The following is a 20,318-nucleotide window of genomic DNA, read 5'->3' on the forward strand; positions in this document are numbered from 1 at the left end:
GTTTTGCTTGTTGACTTCATAGGGACCTCGAGTCGACATATTGATTCTTTGTACCATAATGTTGTACACCTCGATTTATCATCATCTTCAAACCCTGAATTGGAGGACTCTTCTTCTTCTCTTGGTACTTCACCTTTTTCGAATCCACAATTTCTTGATTACAATAGTCTTCCCTCTCGACATTTCTTTTTTAATGATTGCTTCTTCATGTCTAATTATTCTTCCACTTTTTCAAGTCTTCTTTCAATTTGTTGCACTTGGGTCTTATGTGGCAGTTTCTCTACAATGAAAGCATGTATGCACTTCACTTTTTGGTTCTTCCCTTGCTTTTGACTTGTTTTTTTCTTTAATGTTTTTGTTGGGCGAGTTGACTTGACAAACACAACTCCCGAGTCTTCTGTCTTGACACTTGAGCTTTCTCCAATATACCCAATACCATGTCGGGCTTTACTAGTTCTTCCAAGTCGATAGAATCTCGTCGAGCTTGGTAGTACTCTTGTTCATGGAGTCCAAGGTCTTCTCGAGCATTGAACAACTTTTTCTTTACATATACTCAACTCTTCCTCCAAGAGTTGGTTTTTTGCAACATCATATCATTAAATCTGTTCATTATGAGTTTTATAGCTTGTGAGAAGATCATTTTCATGCTACCTCATTGTACTCACTCTGTCGGTTTCGAGTGGATGTTGTAGCCGATGTTGCAACATATTACTGCAACAGCGTGGATCCATTCATCACGGCCCGAGGAAAGAACGTATGATGGTTGCTCGGACTTCCTACATCGTCTTCTTGATTGCTACCATCCGAGTCATCACTCCATCTAGCATTCGGTGATTTTTCCTTTCTTTTACGAGAGTATTAGCACAATCGGCTTGATAGTGCCCAAAGCCTCCACATTCTCTACACTTGATCTTCATGAGACGATCTTCAATTTCTTCCTTTTTGTGATGATCTTCGACTTCCTCCCTTTTCTTTATTTAGACCATCTTTTCTTTTGAAATTTCTTGCCTTGTGTCTTATATCTTCCGAGCATGTCATGCATCTTTCTTGACAAGAAAAACAATTTCTCTATCCTCTTCGTCTTCATCTTACTGTTATAACTGACTGGTGTAACTCCTTACATTTTTATTGCTTCAACCTTCAAGGCTATATCTTCTATTCTTCTTTCAGGATTAAGGTTCATCTCATATGCTTGCAAAGACCCCATTAGCTCATCCAGTTTCATAGTTGAAATATCTCTTGCTTCTTCTATTGCCGAGATTTTTGCATCAAATCTTCTTGGGAGTGATCTAAGAGTCTTCCGGACTAGCTTTTTATCCGAGTACTCCTTGCCGAGCTGGTAGGCTTGATTTGCAATGTCCATCAATTTGGCATTGAACATGGCTATCGTCTCATCTTCTCCCATCCTGAGATTTTCGAACATAGTTGTTAACATTTGAAGTTTGGATTCTCTTACCAAGTTGGTACCTTCATGTATGGTTTGAAGAATCTCCCAAGCTTTCTTGGCACACTCGCATGTTGCAATATACTTGAACTGGTTCTCATCAACTCCTCCAAAGATTGCATTGAGAGCTTTCCCATTAGCATTAGCTTTGCGCAAGTCTTCGATACTCCAACAGCTTTTCTTCTTCATGATCACGTTCTCGTCTTCATCAACTAGAATAGGAGGAGACCATCCTTCTTCTACAGCAATCCATGCACTCTCATCAATGGACTTGATAAACGCCTTCATGCAAGCCTTCCAATATGGATAGTTGGATCCATTAAGAAACGGTGGTTGTGTGACGGAAGCTCCTTCTTTTCCGGACATCAATGGAACTTGTTAGGACCTCGCCGACTTTGTAACCAAAGTGAATACGGCGACCAAGGCTCTGATACCACTTGTTAGTTCCTCCGGTGTGGTTTGTGGGTATTAAGTAACACTTAAGCACTCATAGAAGTCTCACACAAACCAATAAAGAAAAAGCACACAAATAAACACAAGGAGACACACAACGTTGGTAACCCAGTTCGGCGTCCACTTGCCTACGTCTGGGGGGCCAAGCCCGGAGATAAACAATGCACTAAAAGAGGTAAAAATAGATAAGTACAAATACTTGTCACTCACACTCTCAACAATAAAGATCACTACCCTCTCTAGATTGTCTGGTGCTCACACACTCTCCTCAAAGAGTCACCCAAGAGTCACACCTACAATCTACGAGCAAGGTAGCTTATATAGATGCCTCAACGTCCCAAATATAGCACATGCCTCTTTTAGAATCTCCGCGGCTACTAATTTAAAAACCTGCCGAAATTAGCTGTTGTAACTCCTGTTGTAACATGAATTGCAACATGGCCCTGACTGCTGACTTGACTGAGTTCTGATTACGTTGCGGACGACCTCAAGACCCATCAACCTCCCGGTCATGCTTAGTCCGAGTCGATGCAGCCATATCTCCCGATCCCGACTGCCGGCAACTAGCCTACCTCCTCAGTTCCTCATCACGCAGTCCCCTCACAAGGGGCGCACGTCCTTGTGCGTCTTCCATGAAATTTGTCAAACTTAGTCTTCAATTCACCTAAATTTGGTCTTCAAAGATTCTCCAAACTTGATCTTCAATTCACCCAAGTTTGGTCCTCAAATCTTGCCTTCAATAGACTTCAATCAATCTTCATCAAAGATTTTTCAAATCATATCTTCAATTGGTCTTCATTCACACCATGAATAGATCTTTCTTTAATTAAGCTCTACCATATTTAGTCTTCAATCATATCTCTCTAAGTATGGTCTTGATATGATCTTGTCTTCAAGTTGTAATGCATTACCAAAAATAACTCCACCAAGATCTTTAAGATAGCTTTACCATGATCTTCAAGATATTTGGCTCCATGTTAGAGACTTACTAAAAATAGCTCCACCATGATCTTCAAGATATTTGGCTCCATGTTAGAGACTTACTAAAAATAGCTCCACCAAGATCTTCAAGATGTTTGCCTTGCACTCCAAGTCTCCTTGCCATGTCACAATGCTTGCCACATCATCAATTATGTTTTGTCGCCTTAGTTGCCACGTCACTTGGTCTAGGTGTCAAATCATGCCAATAAATAGTGCGGTTGCACTAACAAGAACAAATACTAAAAGGAAAAATTAAAATGGCTTATTTTTTTAGGCAAATCTTCCTAAAGCCCAATCTTAGTGAGATATTTTTTTCCTAAATAGAATAGGACTAAAGCATTGGGGAAAAAAACACCCTAACTCACTACACAGGTCATTTTGTGTAAGTGGGCTAAACAAAGTAGTGAGGGTCTTCCTCAACTTTGGTTTTTATGTTATTTTATTTATCAAGGAGAAAATCTCAACTTTAATAATAATATATTATTAAATACTCTTCAGACTATTTTAGTGTTAAGAATCAAGAGAAGCTTTCCATTTCAAACTAGGATGGAAAATTATTGCCACTTCCCTCATTTTCCATTTAATTGACAATTGGCAATTCTAATATTAAAGGGCTTTCACTTAAAACAAAAACAAAAAAGTCTCGCCATTTCAAAATAGTACGTTTCCCTTGGTAAATAAGACTTCTCCATATGTGCATTTACATAGAATTGCCCCAAAATCAAGATACTTAACTAAAATGGATTTATTTTTAAAATTAATTTAAATAGTTAGATATTTATGTAAGGAGGGATAAATCTTTCCTTTTAAGATTTCATTAGGGCAAAGCAAGATATTTTTGTAAAAATAAATTATAGTACATTAAATAATAATAATAATAATAATAATAATAATAATAATAATAATAATAATAATACATCAGTCAATGGGCTAGGTTCGGAAAAATCATCGCATGTCAATAATCTGGCAAGTTGGGCTAAAATTCAAACTAACACACTTTTACAGACCCAATTAGGGGTTGGGTTTTCCCAACCTGTGACCCGAATACATCAACCGGTGAACTATTTTCAAATTTTTTGAATTTTGTAAAATATTTTTTATTATTGAAAAAAGTCAATACTGACCCCAACAAGATAAAATAAAGATAAAAAAAACTATAGGTATAAAGTGGGCGAGTGTGGAATAATTAAAAAACTTGCACATACCCTTGACGAGTTCTTGTGGACTAGGACATTCATTGTTTAGTGCTCATGTGGAGCACTATGGTTTATCCATTTCGGTAAAAAAAATAAATAAATAAAATTAGAAAAATAACAAGTTAATCTGGGTTGAGTGAATTGTGACCCAATGGAGAAAAGTTTAGATGGAGCTAGCTTCACCCAGCAATGGATGGGTCTTCCATTCCAGTAAGTTGTAACAAACATTTCTTCCTTCAGTTAACTGATTCTCTTATTAAGTTAACGGATAAAACTGAACACCCTCTTTGATAATAATATTAAAAAAAATAACCCATTCAAAATGGTGGGAACTCAATTCCAAAGGTCAGTTTTAGTGCCTAAAAATTAGATTGATCATTGGATTCATCGCAGCAATGAGCTTTTTGGTTTCTCAATGTTGTCATCAGATTTGTTTGGAGTTTTGGAGGTTGGAGTAAAAGGAAAGTTGAAAGGTTATGGCTGATCCATGGTACATATTCTTCTCTTCTTTATAAAATTTCATTCTTTTAATTGAATTTTTGTGAGCTTTTTGGATTGATTTCTTCCTTTTTAAAGTGCTTGTTGGATTTCTCTCTCATAGTTCAAATAATGTGAAGTTAGGAACTTTTTTGTGTAATTTTGTTCTCACATGATGGTTGGATTTTTTTAGCTTTATATAAATTTGAAGTTCATTAAATTTAGTTAGGATTGTAGAATTGTAAATCATTTTTTTTCTTCAATTTTGTTCATCAAATAAATGGATAATGTTCTTAGAGACCATAATCTTCATGCAATATATGCAATTTAAGTTCATTTCATTAAATTGATTGAAAATTGAAAATTCATAAATTAATATGCTATATTTTTCGATTGTGATAAGAACAATCAACCCATGGCTTTGTTGTTGGGATCATAATTAGGAGTTGTAGAATACTCAAAACCATCAATAAATTATTGTTAGGATCAAATTCCTCATTGAATATATATGTTGGCTTCTCTCTACATGTAAATTATGTTCATTAGGTTTTGTGAGGATTATATAACATTCTTGATTTTTCAATTTTTTCCAAAACCAATAATACTGGCATGGATGATTTGGTTAGAGATGGTTCAAGATATTCTTCTGATAGTGACATTAATTGCATTGAAAGATAATCTATTATAGTGCAAAAAGAAACCATTCAACTTAATTCTCAAATACCTGAAATTGGAAAAAACATTTACTTCATTTGATGAGGCCTATAATTACTACCAACATTATGCTCAAAGAGTTGGTTTCAACATTAGAAAAGGAAACAAAAGGAGATTAAAGGATAGAATCATAAGAAAATGATATATTTTCTGTTTTAGAGAAGGTTTTTGAGAAGAAAAAAAAATTATGTCAAGTACAAGGGAGATACATTCACAGATTTTACTTAATTTGAAATCCGATAAGGTTTTACTTAATTAACTAATATATGAATTGGTGAAGCAACCAGATAATAAACTCATTTACAACAACTAAAAACTCTACCCATTAAAAACTTTTACTTTTACTTAATAAACTAATATATAAATCAGTGAAATAAAATGAGAAAACCAGATAATAAGCTTATTTAAGAAAAAAACTAAAAATTCTAGCCTATGGAATTTTTATCATCCATTTGTCAGTAGAGGATGGCAAGTTTTATTTGTTAACTAATAATTGTTACAAATTACAAAGTTTTGTGTATTTAATAAATGCATATGTGTCATCACATGAATAGAAGATCCATCCATAACTGGGTGAAGTAGGCTCCATCCAATTTTTTCCCCTTGGTGTTCGCTTGTGAGGCAGATCACTTCTAATTCACCCAAAGGGATAGTAGAAGATGAGCTGAACCTGCCGCCCTGGCTGGTCTAGTTACCAGCCCATTTATGAAACTAGTTTTTAATTGACAATGCTAGATGTTAGGCAATCTTTGAACCAAAATAGCGTCCAGGTACACCATTCCTAAGTCCAAAGTAAGAGCCGTCGTTACAAGATAAGTGAGTACAACCAGGGGACAGAGGGACGAGGCGGGGGCGGCCGCCCTCACATCGCTGTAAGGTCGGTGGACCCACGTGGCTTGAGAACCCCTCCGCCCCCCTTCCCCGCCCAAGCCGCCCCTCTTCCTCCAACGATCGGCATCCCTCCTCCGCTCCTCGGCTCCTTAGCTTCTCCAACCATGCGGCTCCGGGCGCCCCTTCCATCTTCGGCCATCGTCACCCAGTCTGTGAAGCTGTCAACTATTAGTGAAGTTTGCTCATGAGTCATGAGCATTGGAACTTGGAAGATGGCAGTCTAATCAAGCATAAAGTAGCCAATGAAAAAATGAAACGTTGCATGTTGAAGAGAAATATCCGTTGGATGCCATTACTTGCATATCAGGTGGCAGGTGCTATGGTGTTAGTGTAGTAGCTAGTGCTATTATATTAAATTATTAATATATATATATATATAATATTAGATTAATACATAGTCTTTGAAAATCAATGAGATTGCATTCTTCTGAGTTCTCACTTCTCATGCATTTCAAAAGCTGAACTCATCCATTTCAAAAGCTTTGAACTTGAATTTTTTTTTGATAAATAAGCTATATACCATCTGCAAGTTGCAACCTCAATTTATTCTCTCCACCGGCTTTGTTTGATCTCTCTGTCTGGCATCTGGCGATCAGGAGGTGAAACGTTATTTTATTTAATTTTTAAGATTTTTTTGTTTGTTTTTTTTTTGTCATGTATGAAATATTTTCAAGGAAATTTGTTGAAATGTTTATAAATTGATATTCATTAATGTGATATATGGTATGTCATGTGGATTGATATTATTGATTATTTGATTTAGATATGTGGCATATAAATTGATATCATTAATTTAATTTAGAGACTTGAGTATTATTAAAATTAAAATTTGTGATTCACTAATAAATAAAAATATTATCTCTAAAAAATTTTTAAATATAAGTTATCACTTTCAAATAAAACTTCATTTATAATTTGTAAGATCTTACATTTAAAAAATAATACAAATTAAAATTTAAAAATTCTTAAAATAAATTCAAAAAAATTATTAAAAACATAGTCATTAATTTAAATAACATATGATGTTATATCCACTCAATATAATCATCGAATTTGTACAACTATATGAACCACGTATCATATAATATAATCATCAATTCATAATAATACATTCAAACTTATAATCTATGCCCACTTATCATAATTCTTCTAAATAATTTTTTTAATTTAAAATACTATTTATGTTTATTTAACTATAATTTATAAGAATAATAATGATAAAATGTAATTATTTTTTTATTGAATTTTAACTTATCCCACTCATCATAATTCTATTAAATAAAATTTTTAATTTAAAATATTATTTACGTTTATATAACTAGTATGAGTTATAATTATACTTGTGGATAAAAATATTTATGTTAAGATAATGATAAATTGTCACACATATTTTTTTGATAAATGTTTAATTTAGTGTTACACATATTTGATTGGACAATTTATGAATTTATGATTTAGTTCAAATCATTTATATATTTAATTTGATAAATTTCATAGATATGGAGAGGTTTTTTAAATCTATACCAAAAAGTATTGAAACAAGAACGGGATCAGCGTTTGATGTAAGTATTGTTGCACAAAAGAAAAGCCGTGTTGAGTTTGATCCGAGTGATATCATTGCTGACCCAGGGCTTCGAAAACCAATCGAGGAATATGACACAGGAATAAGAGATCAAGTAAGGAGAGAGTATTTGTTAATGGGTCCATGTCAACCAGTTGGCCACAATTTCCCTAGAAAACAACAAGGAAAAGATTTGAGAAGCTTTAAAGAAGTGTGGTTTCAGAAATTTGATTGGTTGGAATATAGTATGGAGAAAGATGCAGCTTATTGTTTTTATTGCTATCTTTTTAAGCAACAAACGGGTGATAATCTTGGGATTGATGCCTTCACGAAGACAGGGTTTAGCAATTGGAAGAAAACAATGGAAGTTTCCACTGAGCATGTTGGTGGAGTTAATAGCAACCACAACAATGCAAGGCGACATTGTGAGGATTTAAAAAATCAGAGGCAAAGCGTGTCGCATATATTCTCTTCTCATAGTAGAGAAATGGAGGTTGCATATAGAGCTCGAGTCACTGTTGTTTTACGTGTTGTTAGATTTCTTCTGTTGCAAGGTCTTGCTTTTCGTGGACATGATGAATCTTCAAGTTCCACTAACAGGGGCAACTTTTTAGAGATGATGAATTGGTATGGAACAGAAGTTGAAAGTGTTGGTCGTGTGATTAATGAAAATGAACCTGGAAATAATCAAATGACCTCTCCACAAATACAGAAAGAATTAGTGAGGGCTTGTGCAGAAGAGACCACGCGGGCTATTATTGATGAGATTGGAGATAGTCATTTCTCTATACTTCTTGATGAGTCTCATGAAAAATCAGTAAAAGAGCAAATGGTTGTGATTGTAAGGTTTGTGAATAAGCAAGGTCAAGTAATTGAAAGATTTCTTGCTGTTGAACATGTTGCTGATACTTCAACCCCTTCATTAAAGACAGCTTTGGATGGATTGTTTGCCCATTTTGGTCTATCTATTTCTAGATTGAGAAGGCAAGGATATGATGGAGCCTCTAATATGAAAAGGCAATTTAATGGGTTGAAGACATTAATTTTGAATGAAAATCCATTTGTTTTTTATGTCCATTGCTTTGCCCACCAATTACAGTTGGTTGTAGTTTCTGTTGCGGGGAACATTTTGGCTATTAGTGATTTTTTCAGCTATGTCACTATAATTGTTAACATTGTGGGTGCTTCTTGTAAAAGGAGATATGCATTGCTTCAGAAGCACCATGATAAGATTGTGGAGAAATTGGAGAAAGGTGAGATCTTTTCAGGAAGAGGCCAACATCAAGAGACTAATCTTGCAAGACCCGGTGATACTAGGTGGGGCTCACATTATACAACTTTAATCCATCTATTTACCATGTGGGAGTCAGTATTAGAGGTGTTAGAGAATGTGTGTAATGATGGAAATGTTGCAGAGCAAAGAGGCATAGCATCGGGTTTGATACAAAGGATGGAGAGTTTTGAATTTATATTTATCTTACATCTGATGATCAAAGTACTGGGATTAACTAATGATTTGTCAAATGCCTTGCAGCAGAAAGATCAAAACATTGTTAATGCAATGGGGTTGATTGTAACTGTGAAAGAACTTATGCAAGACTTGAGAGAAAATGGATGGGGTACATTTTTAGAAGAAATCAAGAGCTTCTGTGTTGAAATGTCAGTTTCAGTGCCTAATATGGAAGATAGTATACCAGTTCGTGGTCGTTCGAGACGTGGAGGGCAATTGGTTACTTATTACCATCATTATCATGCAGAGATCTTTATTGTAGTGATTGATTTACTTACTGCTGAGATGAATAACCGATTTAGTGAAACTTCTACAGAGTTATTAAGATGCATTGCTTGTCTTGATCCAAGAAACTCTTTTTCCAGATTCGATCATGGTATGCTTGTTCGACTTGCTCAGCTTTACTCTAATGATTTCTCCACATCTGATCATCTTATCTTGAAAGAGCAACTTCGCATATATATTCATGATGTGAGAAGAAATTCTGATTTTTCAAATTGTCATGATCTTGCAAGTCTTGATGTGAAGATGGTTCAATTTGATTAACATTTGACTTTTCTATTGGTTTATCGTCTTATCGAATTGGCATTGATTTTACCGGTGGCAACAACAACAGTTGAAGGAGCGTTCTCAGCAATGAATATCATCAAAACAGATTTGCGAAACAAAATAGGTGATGAATGGTTAAACAATATGATGGTATGCTATATTGAGCGAGAAATGTTTGCTAAAATTGATGAAGAAATAATATTACAATGTTTTCAAAACATGCAAAATCGAAGGATTCAGCTCGCAATCATTAGTGGTATGTATTTTTATTTTGTATTTTAAAATATTTTTCTTAGTGTATTATTTGAATTTTTAATTTATAAAATTTTGTTATTTAAATTTTTATATTTTTTAAATTTGTAGCCCCCCTTTTTGCAATTTCTGGCTCCGCCTCTGAGTACAACCTCCAACAATATCAAATTAAAAGGGATATTAACCTGATCTTTTCTTATTAAAAAGCAGAATTTGTAATAAAGAATAAATAATTAGGAATGGTTAACAACAACACCAATAATAATAATAATAATAATAATAATAATAATAATAATGGGCGACCAAAACCATGCCTCAATCTACAATGGTACATGGAACAGAGTCTTTGATCCAGAATCGCGTCCAGATACACACCAGATTCCCAACACCAAATTGAGAGCCGCCAATGCTCCAGCAGTCCACCTTCCGTTTCCCTGCTGGCCATGAGATGTTTTTGAGGCCTTTCTCCATTTCACGCTGCTCTTCTCTTTACCCTTCTCGAACCCTAGCCATGGCCACCTCCACTTTCTCCTCTGAGACGACCTCTTCTCCCTCCTCTGACCCCCAGCCTAACCATCCGCCTGCTCCTCCGCCATTGCAGGTAAATCCAAAACCCTTCAGCTTTTCATGGTCTTTTTTTTTTTTTCTTTTTATTTCCTTTGTTTGGACAGCTGACAATTGTTTTTGTTACACCTAAAAATGTCTAGAATACCATCCAATATGAACTTCCCATTGTAGAAAATCTCTCACTGAAATTCACGGTGACAAAGTTGATTTGCTCTAATTAGGTAACCTAATTTTTTGTTAGTGAAATCCATCACTGTTAGGATTAGGGGTGTTTTGCAATTCGAAGAAAATAATCCCCAATGTTTGGACATAACTCATAATCCTCTTTGGCTTTTTTCGAAGCTCACAACTTCTGTTTTTTAGTGTAGATAAATGAGCAAGCTCAGAAATGAGGATCAACAACAATAGTTTGTGCTATAGATCATAGATTTATGTCTTATGACAAAGGTATAGGTTTGTCAGTGTTGTATCCATTTAGCATGACATGAGTTCAACTTCTTCCAGGAATTAAGTTATCTTGGGGCTTCTTGGGCAGAGTAAGGAATAAATTCTTTTCCTAGTAGTTAATGAATTCCTTATCATAAGTGGAGTACTTTTATTTGGTTTATTTTTCTGATTTGTATGGTTGATTAGACCTATTGTCCTGCAGCAAGGTGTATCTAATATAAAAAAATTTCTAACCGTGACAGTCTTGAGACAAGACACAATTTGAGATTTTGTAATTGTAATCATGATCTAACTTGATGGGAATATCGGGCTTCAAATATGTAACGAAGAAAGTGTGCAGAACAGGTTTCAAGAAAAGAATGATGTTCAGCCACAAATGTACATATAATTTGTTGGACTCCAAGGTTTCATTTATTTTTTAGTCGAAGAGGAAAGAATATTAGAAGAATGGAATCACCTATTATATTGATCATAATCAGATGCACACACTTTTGTAATTCTTGTTTAGTATGGATGCTTCGCATTTCTGTTCGTTTTTTTAAAATGTTGGATTTAATAAAAGGATGAACTTAAGATTCCACATGATACAGCATTGGATGTCAACCGTAGTAAGTTTGTTAAAATACGTTGATCAGGGGCATCTTGTGTTCAGTGGATTGTATGAGAGCATCTGCAAGTTAAAAAAAAAGTAAGGAAATGTAAATGTCAATACCAATCAGAATAAATTACTGGAACAACTGTTTGATCAATGGGCTCATGTGACAGATATGTTGGAAGTTGCATTTATAGCTCCAATTCCAATATAAGGAAGGAAAATGATAAAACACTGAGACACAAGTGACTTTTAATTAGAGCAATCAGTATCAAGTGATTTCATGCTATCGCTTATAACTTAAGAGTTCACTTCAACTACTTACATAAAAATATGATGATAACCGAGCATTTGAGAGTTGAGATTTAGATGAAGCAAACCTTTATTGAGCTATTAATATTTGAAAGTTTATTTGTAACTAGAAAAGATTATTTTTGAGTTGGTGACAGTGCAATAACTTCGGAGCTGATCCCTCCTTGCTTTCCAGTTGAATAGTATGTCAGCTGAAATTTAACCATCAAATCAACTTCTTGTTCATTATATGTATACAAGCAGATGGTAATGGATGCATGTAGGTGCTTGATGTCACTATTAGAGTTGATGAAAGAATGATAAGTGGCTTGGACCTCTTTGTTGCCTCATAGGAGGAAGATTCAGCAACTAAGGAGTTTGAGATCTTGTTCCCGAGGCTTAAGTATTCCAACCACAGAATATTGAAGTGCGACCTTTGTTGCTATGTTGAATTAACATGAGCAAAACCCTTGAACAGGGGAAGCCATTATTAGGAGATCTCTGTATTACCCAGTTACAATGTATGCAGGGAAACTTTATGTATCCATTCAATCATGCCTTCCTACTTGTTCCTACTTTTTATGTGAATAGTAGGGTTTTGGTTTTCCTTGTCTTCTCCTTGTCTCACTCTCCTCCTTAATTTTTCGTTTTATGTCATTCTCAATTGGCAATTTTTGAACAACATTATTTTTAATATATTTTCACACTCCTGGATTTATTTATATTTATCAATTGATTCTTATATGATCTTCATGAATTTTCATTATTTTAAGCATTTTATCTAATTTTAATTTTAATATACCTGAATTCTATTTCTCTAAAAACTAGTTTTACTGCATATATACACATGTCTATATGTATATGCATACACATATATGCACACATATGGATACACATTCAGCATATATACACACATGTATATTTACACGTGTGTGTGGTGTTGTCCGCTTATTAGTTTTTCATTAAATTCAAGTATAAAATACTCTCTGATACTTGGATACTTGACACTCATATATGTATCCTGGTAACACTGGGCCATTTACTTCTGATTGGTCAGTTGGACCATGTTGTTTAACTTAATTAGGGTTTTGGATCAATTTTCATGCAATCAAACTAAAAATGTTTATTGTGCGGCCTCCACCTCGAAGTTGACTTTCTCATATGATGTTGATTTCCTAACTTGTTCACTATAAAGGTTTAATGGATACTGGTATAATTGATTTTTGAGCACCAGATTTGGAAGCCTAATGGGGTGTCTAACTGATTATGTATGCACTCCCTGATTTCAAACAGACAACTTTTAATTGTGTTATAATCTTAGGTGGTGCAGCTGTCTTTTCCAACCTTAGATCAATTGAGACTAATTTCTTCTGAAACCTATTGGTTTGATGGTCAACTGGTCAAGTTTTATTTTGTTTTATTTGGTTGGGTTTTGTTCCTGCTCAATAGTTCTAGTCAGTAATTTTGCTCCACATTTGGTTCATTGTTATTGTTATCTGTTGTTTTAGTGTTTGAATTACTGTTTTACTCCGAGGGCATCAAGATGGTCTTCTTCTAGACGTATATATGAATAGCATTCATAACTTAATGAACAATTAATAAGTTTTTTGTTCTTTTCCTAGAGCTTGCTTTGCTTGACCTTTTATTGCTTGGGAGTTGGGATTGTATTGGGCTGTCTTATCTTATTGCTCAGTGCTGCACCAACATCAGATGATAATATTGCACATGTTGTTTGATGACGCAATCACTCAAAAGGCTTATTTGTACTAATTTTAACCATATTTTGATAATCCTTTACTCTCTTCTCTCTCAAATCTTGTCAAAACTAAGAAAACTATGAAGAATAAAATCATGGTACATGCAATACTACTGAATGAGATTAGGCTGAGAAGTCCAATGGCAATAAAATATTAGGTTTGTCCTCTTCATTGCATGAAATTTGGGGAGAAGAAAAGGAGGATTAACAGTTTACGAGAGAAAGAGGTCCTCTACTCCTAAATTTTTTGTACAATTGTTGTATTCAAAAGATTTGATTGAATATTGTTCGAGGGGGAAATTTAGTCACTTTTGCTTGGATTAAAGGAACTGATTTAGAGAGATTAAAGAGAATGCTTGTTGGTTTGCCAAAGTGGCATTTGAGGAGATATACCTTATGAAAGTAAAGACTAGCATTTGCATAGATTAACAAGGACAGCTCATGGCATTCATCTTGTTGGACAAGTGTAGGTCTTAATATTATGTGGAAGTTAAAAGAGTGAGCTAGTGTTGTGTATGACCTGTGTCTTGGGTCCTTGTCCTTGGCATTTGTCTGTAACTAAAATTCCGGGTGAACAGCCAGACCTGATGGCAGTCAAAGTTGAAGGGGTCAGCTTCTGAAATGAAAATTAGTTAGAGAAGAGAAAGGAGAAGCCAACTTCAATAAAGCTGGGTTCCAGATTTAAGAGGATGCAGATGAACTTGCAACTTCAGACTGGTTTGCTTGTTTAACTTGGACCTTAGAAGCACCTGAGTGATGAAAAAGACTAATGGATTCTTGTTCTTTGCTAAAAGAATGCGCATTGAACTTCTCTGAATATGCATGATGAGCATTGAGTTATCAATGTTATTGAAGATCGATCTAAAAGAATGGAATGGGAATTAAAGGAAACTAAAACTATAAAAGGTGATTCTGGGGTAGTTTTTGATGAAAAAACAATGCATTCATATCAGGATTTTCCAAAATCTTCAAGTTCCCAGTCCTTTTTGTTTAGAGTGAATTATAAATTTTCTTCAAATTACTTTCATAGGTTGTGTATTAAAAGGTATTGTTCTTGCATCTAACTCTACTCGTCAGCTTAAATATATTTCGAACTGTGTTTGTTATGATTAGCAGTTGGAAACTTGGAATAGACCTTTTTAACTAGCTAATAAAACAATGGAAGGCAGGGATCATTACCTCATAGGCCCATCACAAATGTGGAAGCTATACTTTAGGAATAAAAAAGGGATTAAGTTGTAATAACTAAATTTTCTGTTTGTTGCTGACCTTTGTGCATCAAGTATCACATTTATTTCATAAAAAACCAAATGTGAATCATGAAGGATGGGAGGCATGTAAAAGATGTTTGGTGTACATGGGTTGGTGTTAATTGTCAGGATGTTAGGTTCAGGAACTCTGAACCCTTATTAATCAAAATGCAAAATGTTGGGAGGTTGAGAATGGCATGATGGTGGCCATCTTTGGTGGGGGTTAGCAATTGGCAGGTCTGGCCTTGCAACTGGGTCAAATTGAAATTGTAGCTTTAAGCTGGAGCCTGGCTTGAGACAACTTTCTTAGTTTGAACACCATATGTCAGGCATACACGAGTTCATTTTATCAATTGAAAGCTTCACAGGTCTGATGCTGGAAGGTGTAGGGAAACTGTTCTTTTCTTTGTTGATTAGTCAGAATATAATTGTTAACAAACAGAATCATCTATAGTCCAAAGTGTCAATTACAACTTGTCTGTTTCCTTTGTCACATAAATGTTTAATTGCAAACTGCATGGAGTAGCAAATTTCCACAACTATTGGAAGTTGTTTTGTCTTTGTTTATAGCATTTCATTTTGTCCTGAATTTTTTTGATGATTACGATTATCTAGTTTGAAAAATACTAATAGTGCCTCATTCTCTTGTATTGTTATTTATTACTATACCATGTCCTACTTTGTGAATTTCATGAACGACCCTCTTATAATTAAAATTTAGATATCTTACTCTTTAGATGTTGATACAATTTCTTTTCGATGTCATATTTCACCTTCAAGTTATTTTATAAAGGATCTGAATATATATTCTTGCCTTCTTCTATATTTGGCAGGAATTATGGCTGATTTCTTTAATTTTGTGAGTTTGATTTAGTTATGTCCTTCAACTGCTATATATATATATATATATATATATATATATATGTATATTTAGGCAAAAGCCTTTCTTGTTATGGTAAATGTTCTGTAACAATGACTTGAAATAACATATGTATGTATATTATTCAAATGATTATTAATACATATGATTGTTGCCATTTAGCTATTTGATCAGGGTAAATTCATGTGCTATAATACTGACTCAAGTTTTCTACAGGTAGCAAAGCGTCTGGAAAAATTCAAGACAACTATCTTCACCCAAATGAGCTCGCTCGCCATAAAACATGGTGCGATAAACCTCGGTCAGGGCTTCCCGAACTTTGATGGCCCTGAATTTGTCAAGGAAGCAGCCATTAAAGCTATAAAAGAAGGGAAGAACCAATATGCACGGGGTTTTGGTGTTCCTGATCTTAACTCTTCGATTGCCTCCAGGTTCAAGAAAGACACTGGTCTTGATGTAGATCCAGAAAAAGAAGTCACTGTCACTTCTGGGTGCACTGAAGCAATAGCTGCAACTATGCTGGGCTTGATCAATCCTGGAGATGAAGTAATACTTTTCGCCCCCTTTTATGATTCTTATGAAGCTACCCTTTCAATGGCCGGTGCAAAAATAAAAGCCATCACTCTCCGCCCGCCAGATTTCTCAGTGCCACTTAATGAGCTCAAATCTGCCGTAACAAAGGATACCCGTGCTATACTTATTAACACCCCCCACAACCCCACTGGAAAAATGTTCAGCAGGGAGGAACTTGGATTCATTGCTACTCTCTGCAAGGAAAATGATGTATTAGCTTTTACCGATGAAGTTTATGACAAATTAGCATTTGAAGAAGACCATATATCTCTGGCTTCTTTACCAGGCATGTATGAAAGGACTGTGACTTTGAACTCTTTGGGGAAGACATTCTCTTTAACTGGATGGAAAATCGGGTGGGCAATAGCTCCCCCACATTTAACATGGGGTGTGAGGCAGGCACACGCGTTCCTCACTTTTGCCACATCTACTCCAATGCAGTCGGCAGCCTCAGTTGCACTCCGAGCACCAGAAAGTTATTACGAAGAATTGAAGAGAGATTACAAGGTGAAGAAAGCCATTCTGGTGGATGGTCTCAAGGCTGCAGGTTTTATTGTATATCCGTCGAGTGGAACATACTTTGTTATGGTAGATCACACTCCGTTTGGATTTGAAAATGATATCGCCTTCTGTGAATACTTGATCAAGGAAGTTGGTGTGGTCGCGATACCACCAAGTGTTTTCTATCTCAACCCCGAGGAAGGGAAAAATCTTGTGAGGTTTACATTCTGCAAGGATGAAGGAACTCTGCGAGCTGCAGTTGATAGGATGAAAGAAAAGCTGAGGAAGATTTAATTTCCAGAAGCAATTACTCGTATCAGTTGATTGATTTGATCATTTGATAAATGGTAATTTTCATGGATTTCTTGCGGAAACCTTGAAATATTGCTAATTATTTTTGTGCTTAGACAATCCTGTTTTAAAACTGCAGTATTTATTTGGATTGAAGCCTTGCAGGTTTTGGGGTGAATTTTTGTTTTTAACATTTTTTTTTTTGGTTTTACTTTTGGTACTTGTTTCTTTGTCTTCCTTTATGCATGGTTTTTGAGCTTTAAATTTCATTCTTCTCTCATTTCTTTATTAAATTATGGACAATATTTTTATCTTTAAATAAGTACCGCTTAAGATGTGGAGTACCTAGTTAGTTTATTTACTTTTGTTATAAGATTTTTTTTTTTAATTTGTGAAAAACTTGGACAAACCACTCTAAATGAGAGGAGACATAGACGTTTGATCTTTGATTGAGTATTAAAGAGAAATACCAACCCTTAATTATAAAAATAATTAACTTCATGAATATTATTTGATATTTTATTAAAGGTTTTTATCTATAAAAAAAATGTGGCTCTCATCTTTTCAAGTGCCTAAAATTAGTCAAAGTCTGAGTCCCTTGGGCTGTGGAAACTTATTTATTTTTTTTAAAGTAATCTTATTACTTCCAGGTGACAATGATTCAGAGTAGAATTATTAGAGTAGTTATTGATGTTGAGAAAGTAATCTTATTACTTCCAGGTGACAATGATTCAGAGTAGAATTATTAGAGTAGTTATTGATGTTGAGATGAGTTAGCCAACTTTAGGAATCGATGTGACGCACTTGAACGAGATCCTGACTAGCAGGATTGTGGTGGAGGATAGGTCAGCATATCACATCAAACCACTTCATATTGATTTTGAGATGAGTTAAACAATTTTAGAAAGTAAAGTATAGCCAATTGTTTTTTTGCTTTTTGTGTTTGAGAGGTCAAAAAAAAAAAGAAGAAAATTAGACAATTATTTATTTTTTTTTTTTTCGCGGGGATGCACAAGTAAAACCCCCGAAACAAAACTCATGGTATTTATCTATTGGCCATTTGAGTTTGGAACTTTTTGTTTTTGTTTTTTAATTTTTTAATAGTGTGAATAAGCAACCACATCTTATACCTTAATTATGTGTAAACAGAAAATTAAATTTTTGAATTCCTACATAGAAATTTAATTGTTTGTTATGGTAACTTTATCGTCATTTTTAACAAATCACTTGGTTTTAATAATATTAATAATTTTTTAAAAATATTACCTAATAAATATTGCTTTTATTATGTTCTTATGCATATAGTGTATATATCTCAAATTTTTAAAAACTGAGTTTTGTGTAAAATTGGAGTTATTAAGTGTTAAGAATTTCTTTTAAACTTTGACCACTTTGTAATAAACTTTTTTGGATATAATTTCTAATATTTTAAGAAAAAATTGACATATTATGATGGGAAAATAGATGTATAAGTATTATAGAGATTAATCTTTTGGCTTTTTTTAATGAATGTGGTTTATCCACCTTTTTAAAAAAAAAGTACTATAGAGATTAGTTTGGATTTTTTTAAAAATAGAATTGATAATATAAATTGTTATTTAATTATAGCATTAAAATTATTATATTGACCTATATATTGATGGTGTTCTAATAAAATAATAGAGTTTAAACTATAGGTTAATGGTTCCGTACTAGTGTCCGGGCCATAATCTTCATATTGATCTCTAATTTCTCTTAGAATAAGATATAATAATTCTAATTGTTGTTATAAATTTAAACTATTCTGTGAGTCTACTTCTAGGATATATTGAGAATACTTATAAAGATAGATATTTCTAATAAAATTATAGAGTTCTATTAAAGCTATTTATACAAAATATTTTAAGATAAAGTATGCAGAGACTATTGTTAATAATAATCTTGCTAGAATGTAAGCTCTAAAAAGGAAAAGTACAGAAATTAGAACTATGAGTACTCTTACTAGTTCCATGGATTATTGCCGTAGCGAAATCCAAGGGAACATATAATTATAATAATAATCTTGCTAGAATGTAAGCTTTAAAAAGGAAAAGTACAGAAATTAGAACTATGAGTACTCTTACTAGTTCCATTGATTATTGCCGTAGCGAAACCCAAGGGAACGTATAATTATAACTATATTACTTACTAGATTATTTATATTAGAGACAGAATTTAAATAAATGAAAAGAACAACTACTTTACTAGCTGTAACTAGAATTAAAACTAATTTTGCAAGATCTAAAGCAAGATCTAATAAGGAGTTCATAAATTGAAAATTCCTTACTCAGTACTCAGGGAGAATTTCTATTAAAACAATCCTTGTCTCTCTTTTTCTTTTCCTTTAGTCACTCCTTACCTCTGATAACAACTTCTCATGTTACCAAGCATCAGCTTTTCTCCTATTTTTCTAATGTTTATGAAAATCATTTATTATAATATCTCCTTGGCGTCATACCTACGCTATTTTTCCTCTTCACACGGCTTCCTTGCCTTTTAACGGGTACTTATTCGCTGGTCCTTTAGCCATAGGAGACATATAATAAAAGATTACGTACCTTAAGTATAACAGGATACTAAGCATGTCTGTTTTTCACTGCGATGGAGTGGTTATCTTCACCATGTCACTGGAATGGTTAGAGAAAACCCATTCTTTCCAAGAACCAACCAAGGATTATTTTAACAGAACCTCCCTTTCCCTTTCGGGAAAGAGACTTAAGCTACCATAAAAAGAACTTCAAGAAATTTATGAACTACTATAGACTTATTGCTAAATTCTACTTGGAGAAAAGAGACTAACTTTGAGAAATTTGCAAAGAGGATTTCTTTCTGGAACTCAAACTTTCATTCAGAACTTAGCACACCCTATGTTACATGGGGAGAGCTTATATAGGCAAGCATAACCTATTACAAAGACAAGAATACCCCTTCATTCTTATCACAATAGGGGGTAATATAGGGAAGTAAGGAAAAGGTATAAGTAATAGGCATCATAGCCTATTTTAAACTATACTTTTTCTTTACTTAGAAAGCAAGCAATCCTTATTTTATTTTACATAATACAAACTAGAAAGGAAGGAATAAACATAGGCTAGTAGTCTGGAGAGTTATCTTTCCATAGCAT

The 20,318-nt window shown here is 34.1% G+C and overlaps 2 protein-coding genes across 2 annotated transcripts; both read left to right on the plus strand.

Annotated features, from left to right (window-relative positions):
- The first annotated feature begins 7,655 nt into the window (after window positions 1–7,655).
- LOC120282735 (zinc finger MYM-type protein 1-like) lies at window positions 7,656–9,773 on the plus strand. The gene has a single exon (XM_039289587.1). It carries the CDS (start codon window positions 7,656–7,658, stop codon window positions 9,771–9,773), a length of 2,118 nt encoding a protein of 705 aa, XP_039145521.1.
- Window positions 9,774–10,338: 565 nt separating this feature from the next.
- Window positions 10,339–17,354, plus strand: LOC120282580 (probable N-succinyldiaminopimelate aminotransferase DapC). Its single transcript, XM_039289420.1, has 2 exons — window positions 10,339–10,629; window positions 16,028–17,354. The coding sequence occupies exons 1-2, from the start codon at window positions 10,435–10,437 to the stop codon at window positions 17,177–17,179; spliced, it is 1,347 nt and encodes a 448-aa protein (XP_039145354.1). The 5' UTR covers window positions 10,339–10,434; the 3' UTR covers window positions 17,180–17,354.
- Window positions 17,355–20,318: the final 2,964 nt, after the last annotated feature.

The sequence above is a fragment of the Dioscorea cayenensis genome, chromosome 18 (genome assembly GCF_009730915.1).
Source record: "Dioscorea cayenensis subsp. rotundata cultivar TDr96_F1 chromosome 18, TDr96_F1_v2_PseudoChromosome.rev07_lg8_w22 25.fasta, whole genome shotgun sequence".
Classification (NCBI taxonomy): Eukaryota; Viridiplantae; Streptophyta; class Magnoliopsida; order Dioscoreales; family Dioscoreaceae; genus Dioscorea; species Dioscorea cayenensis.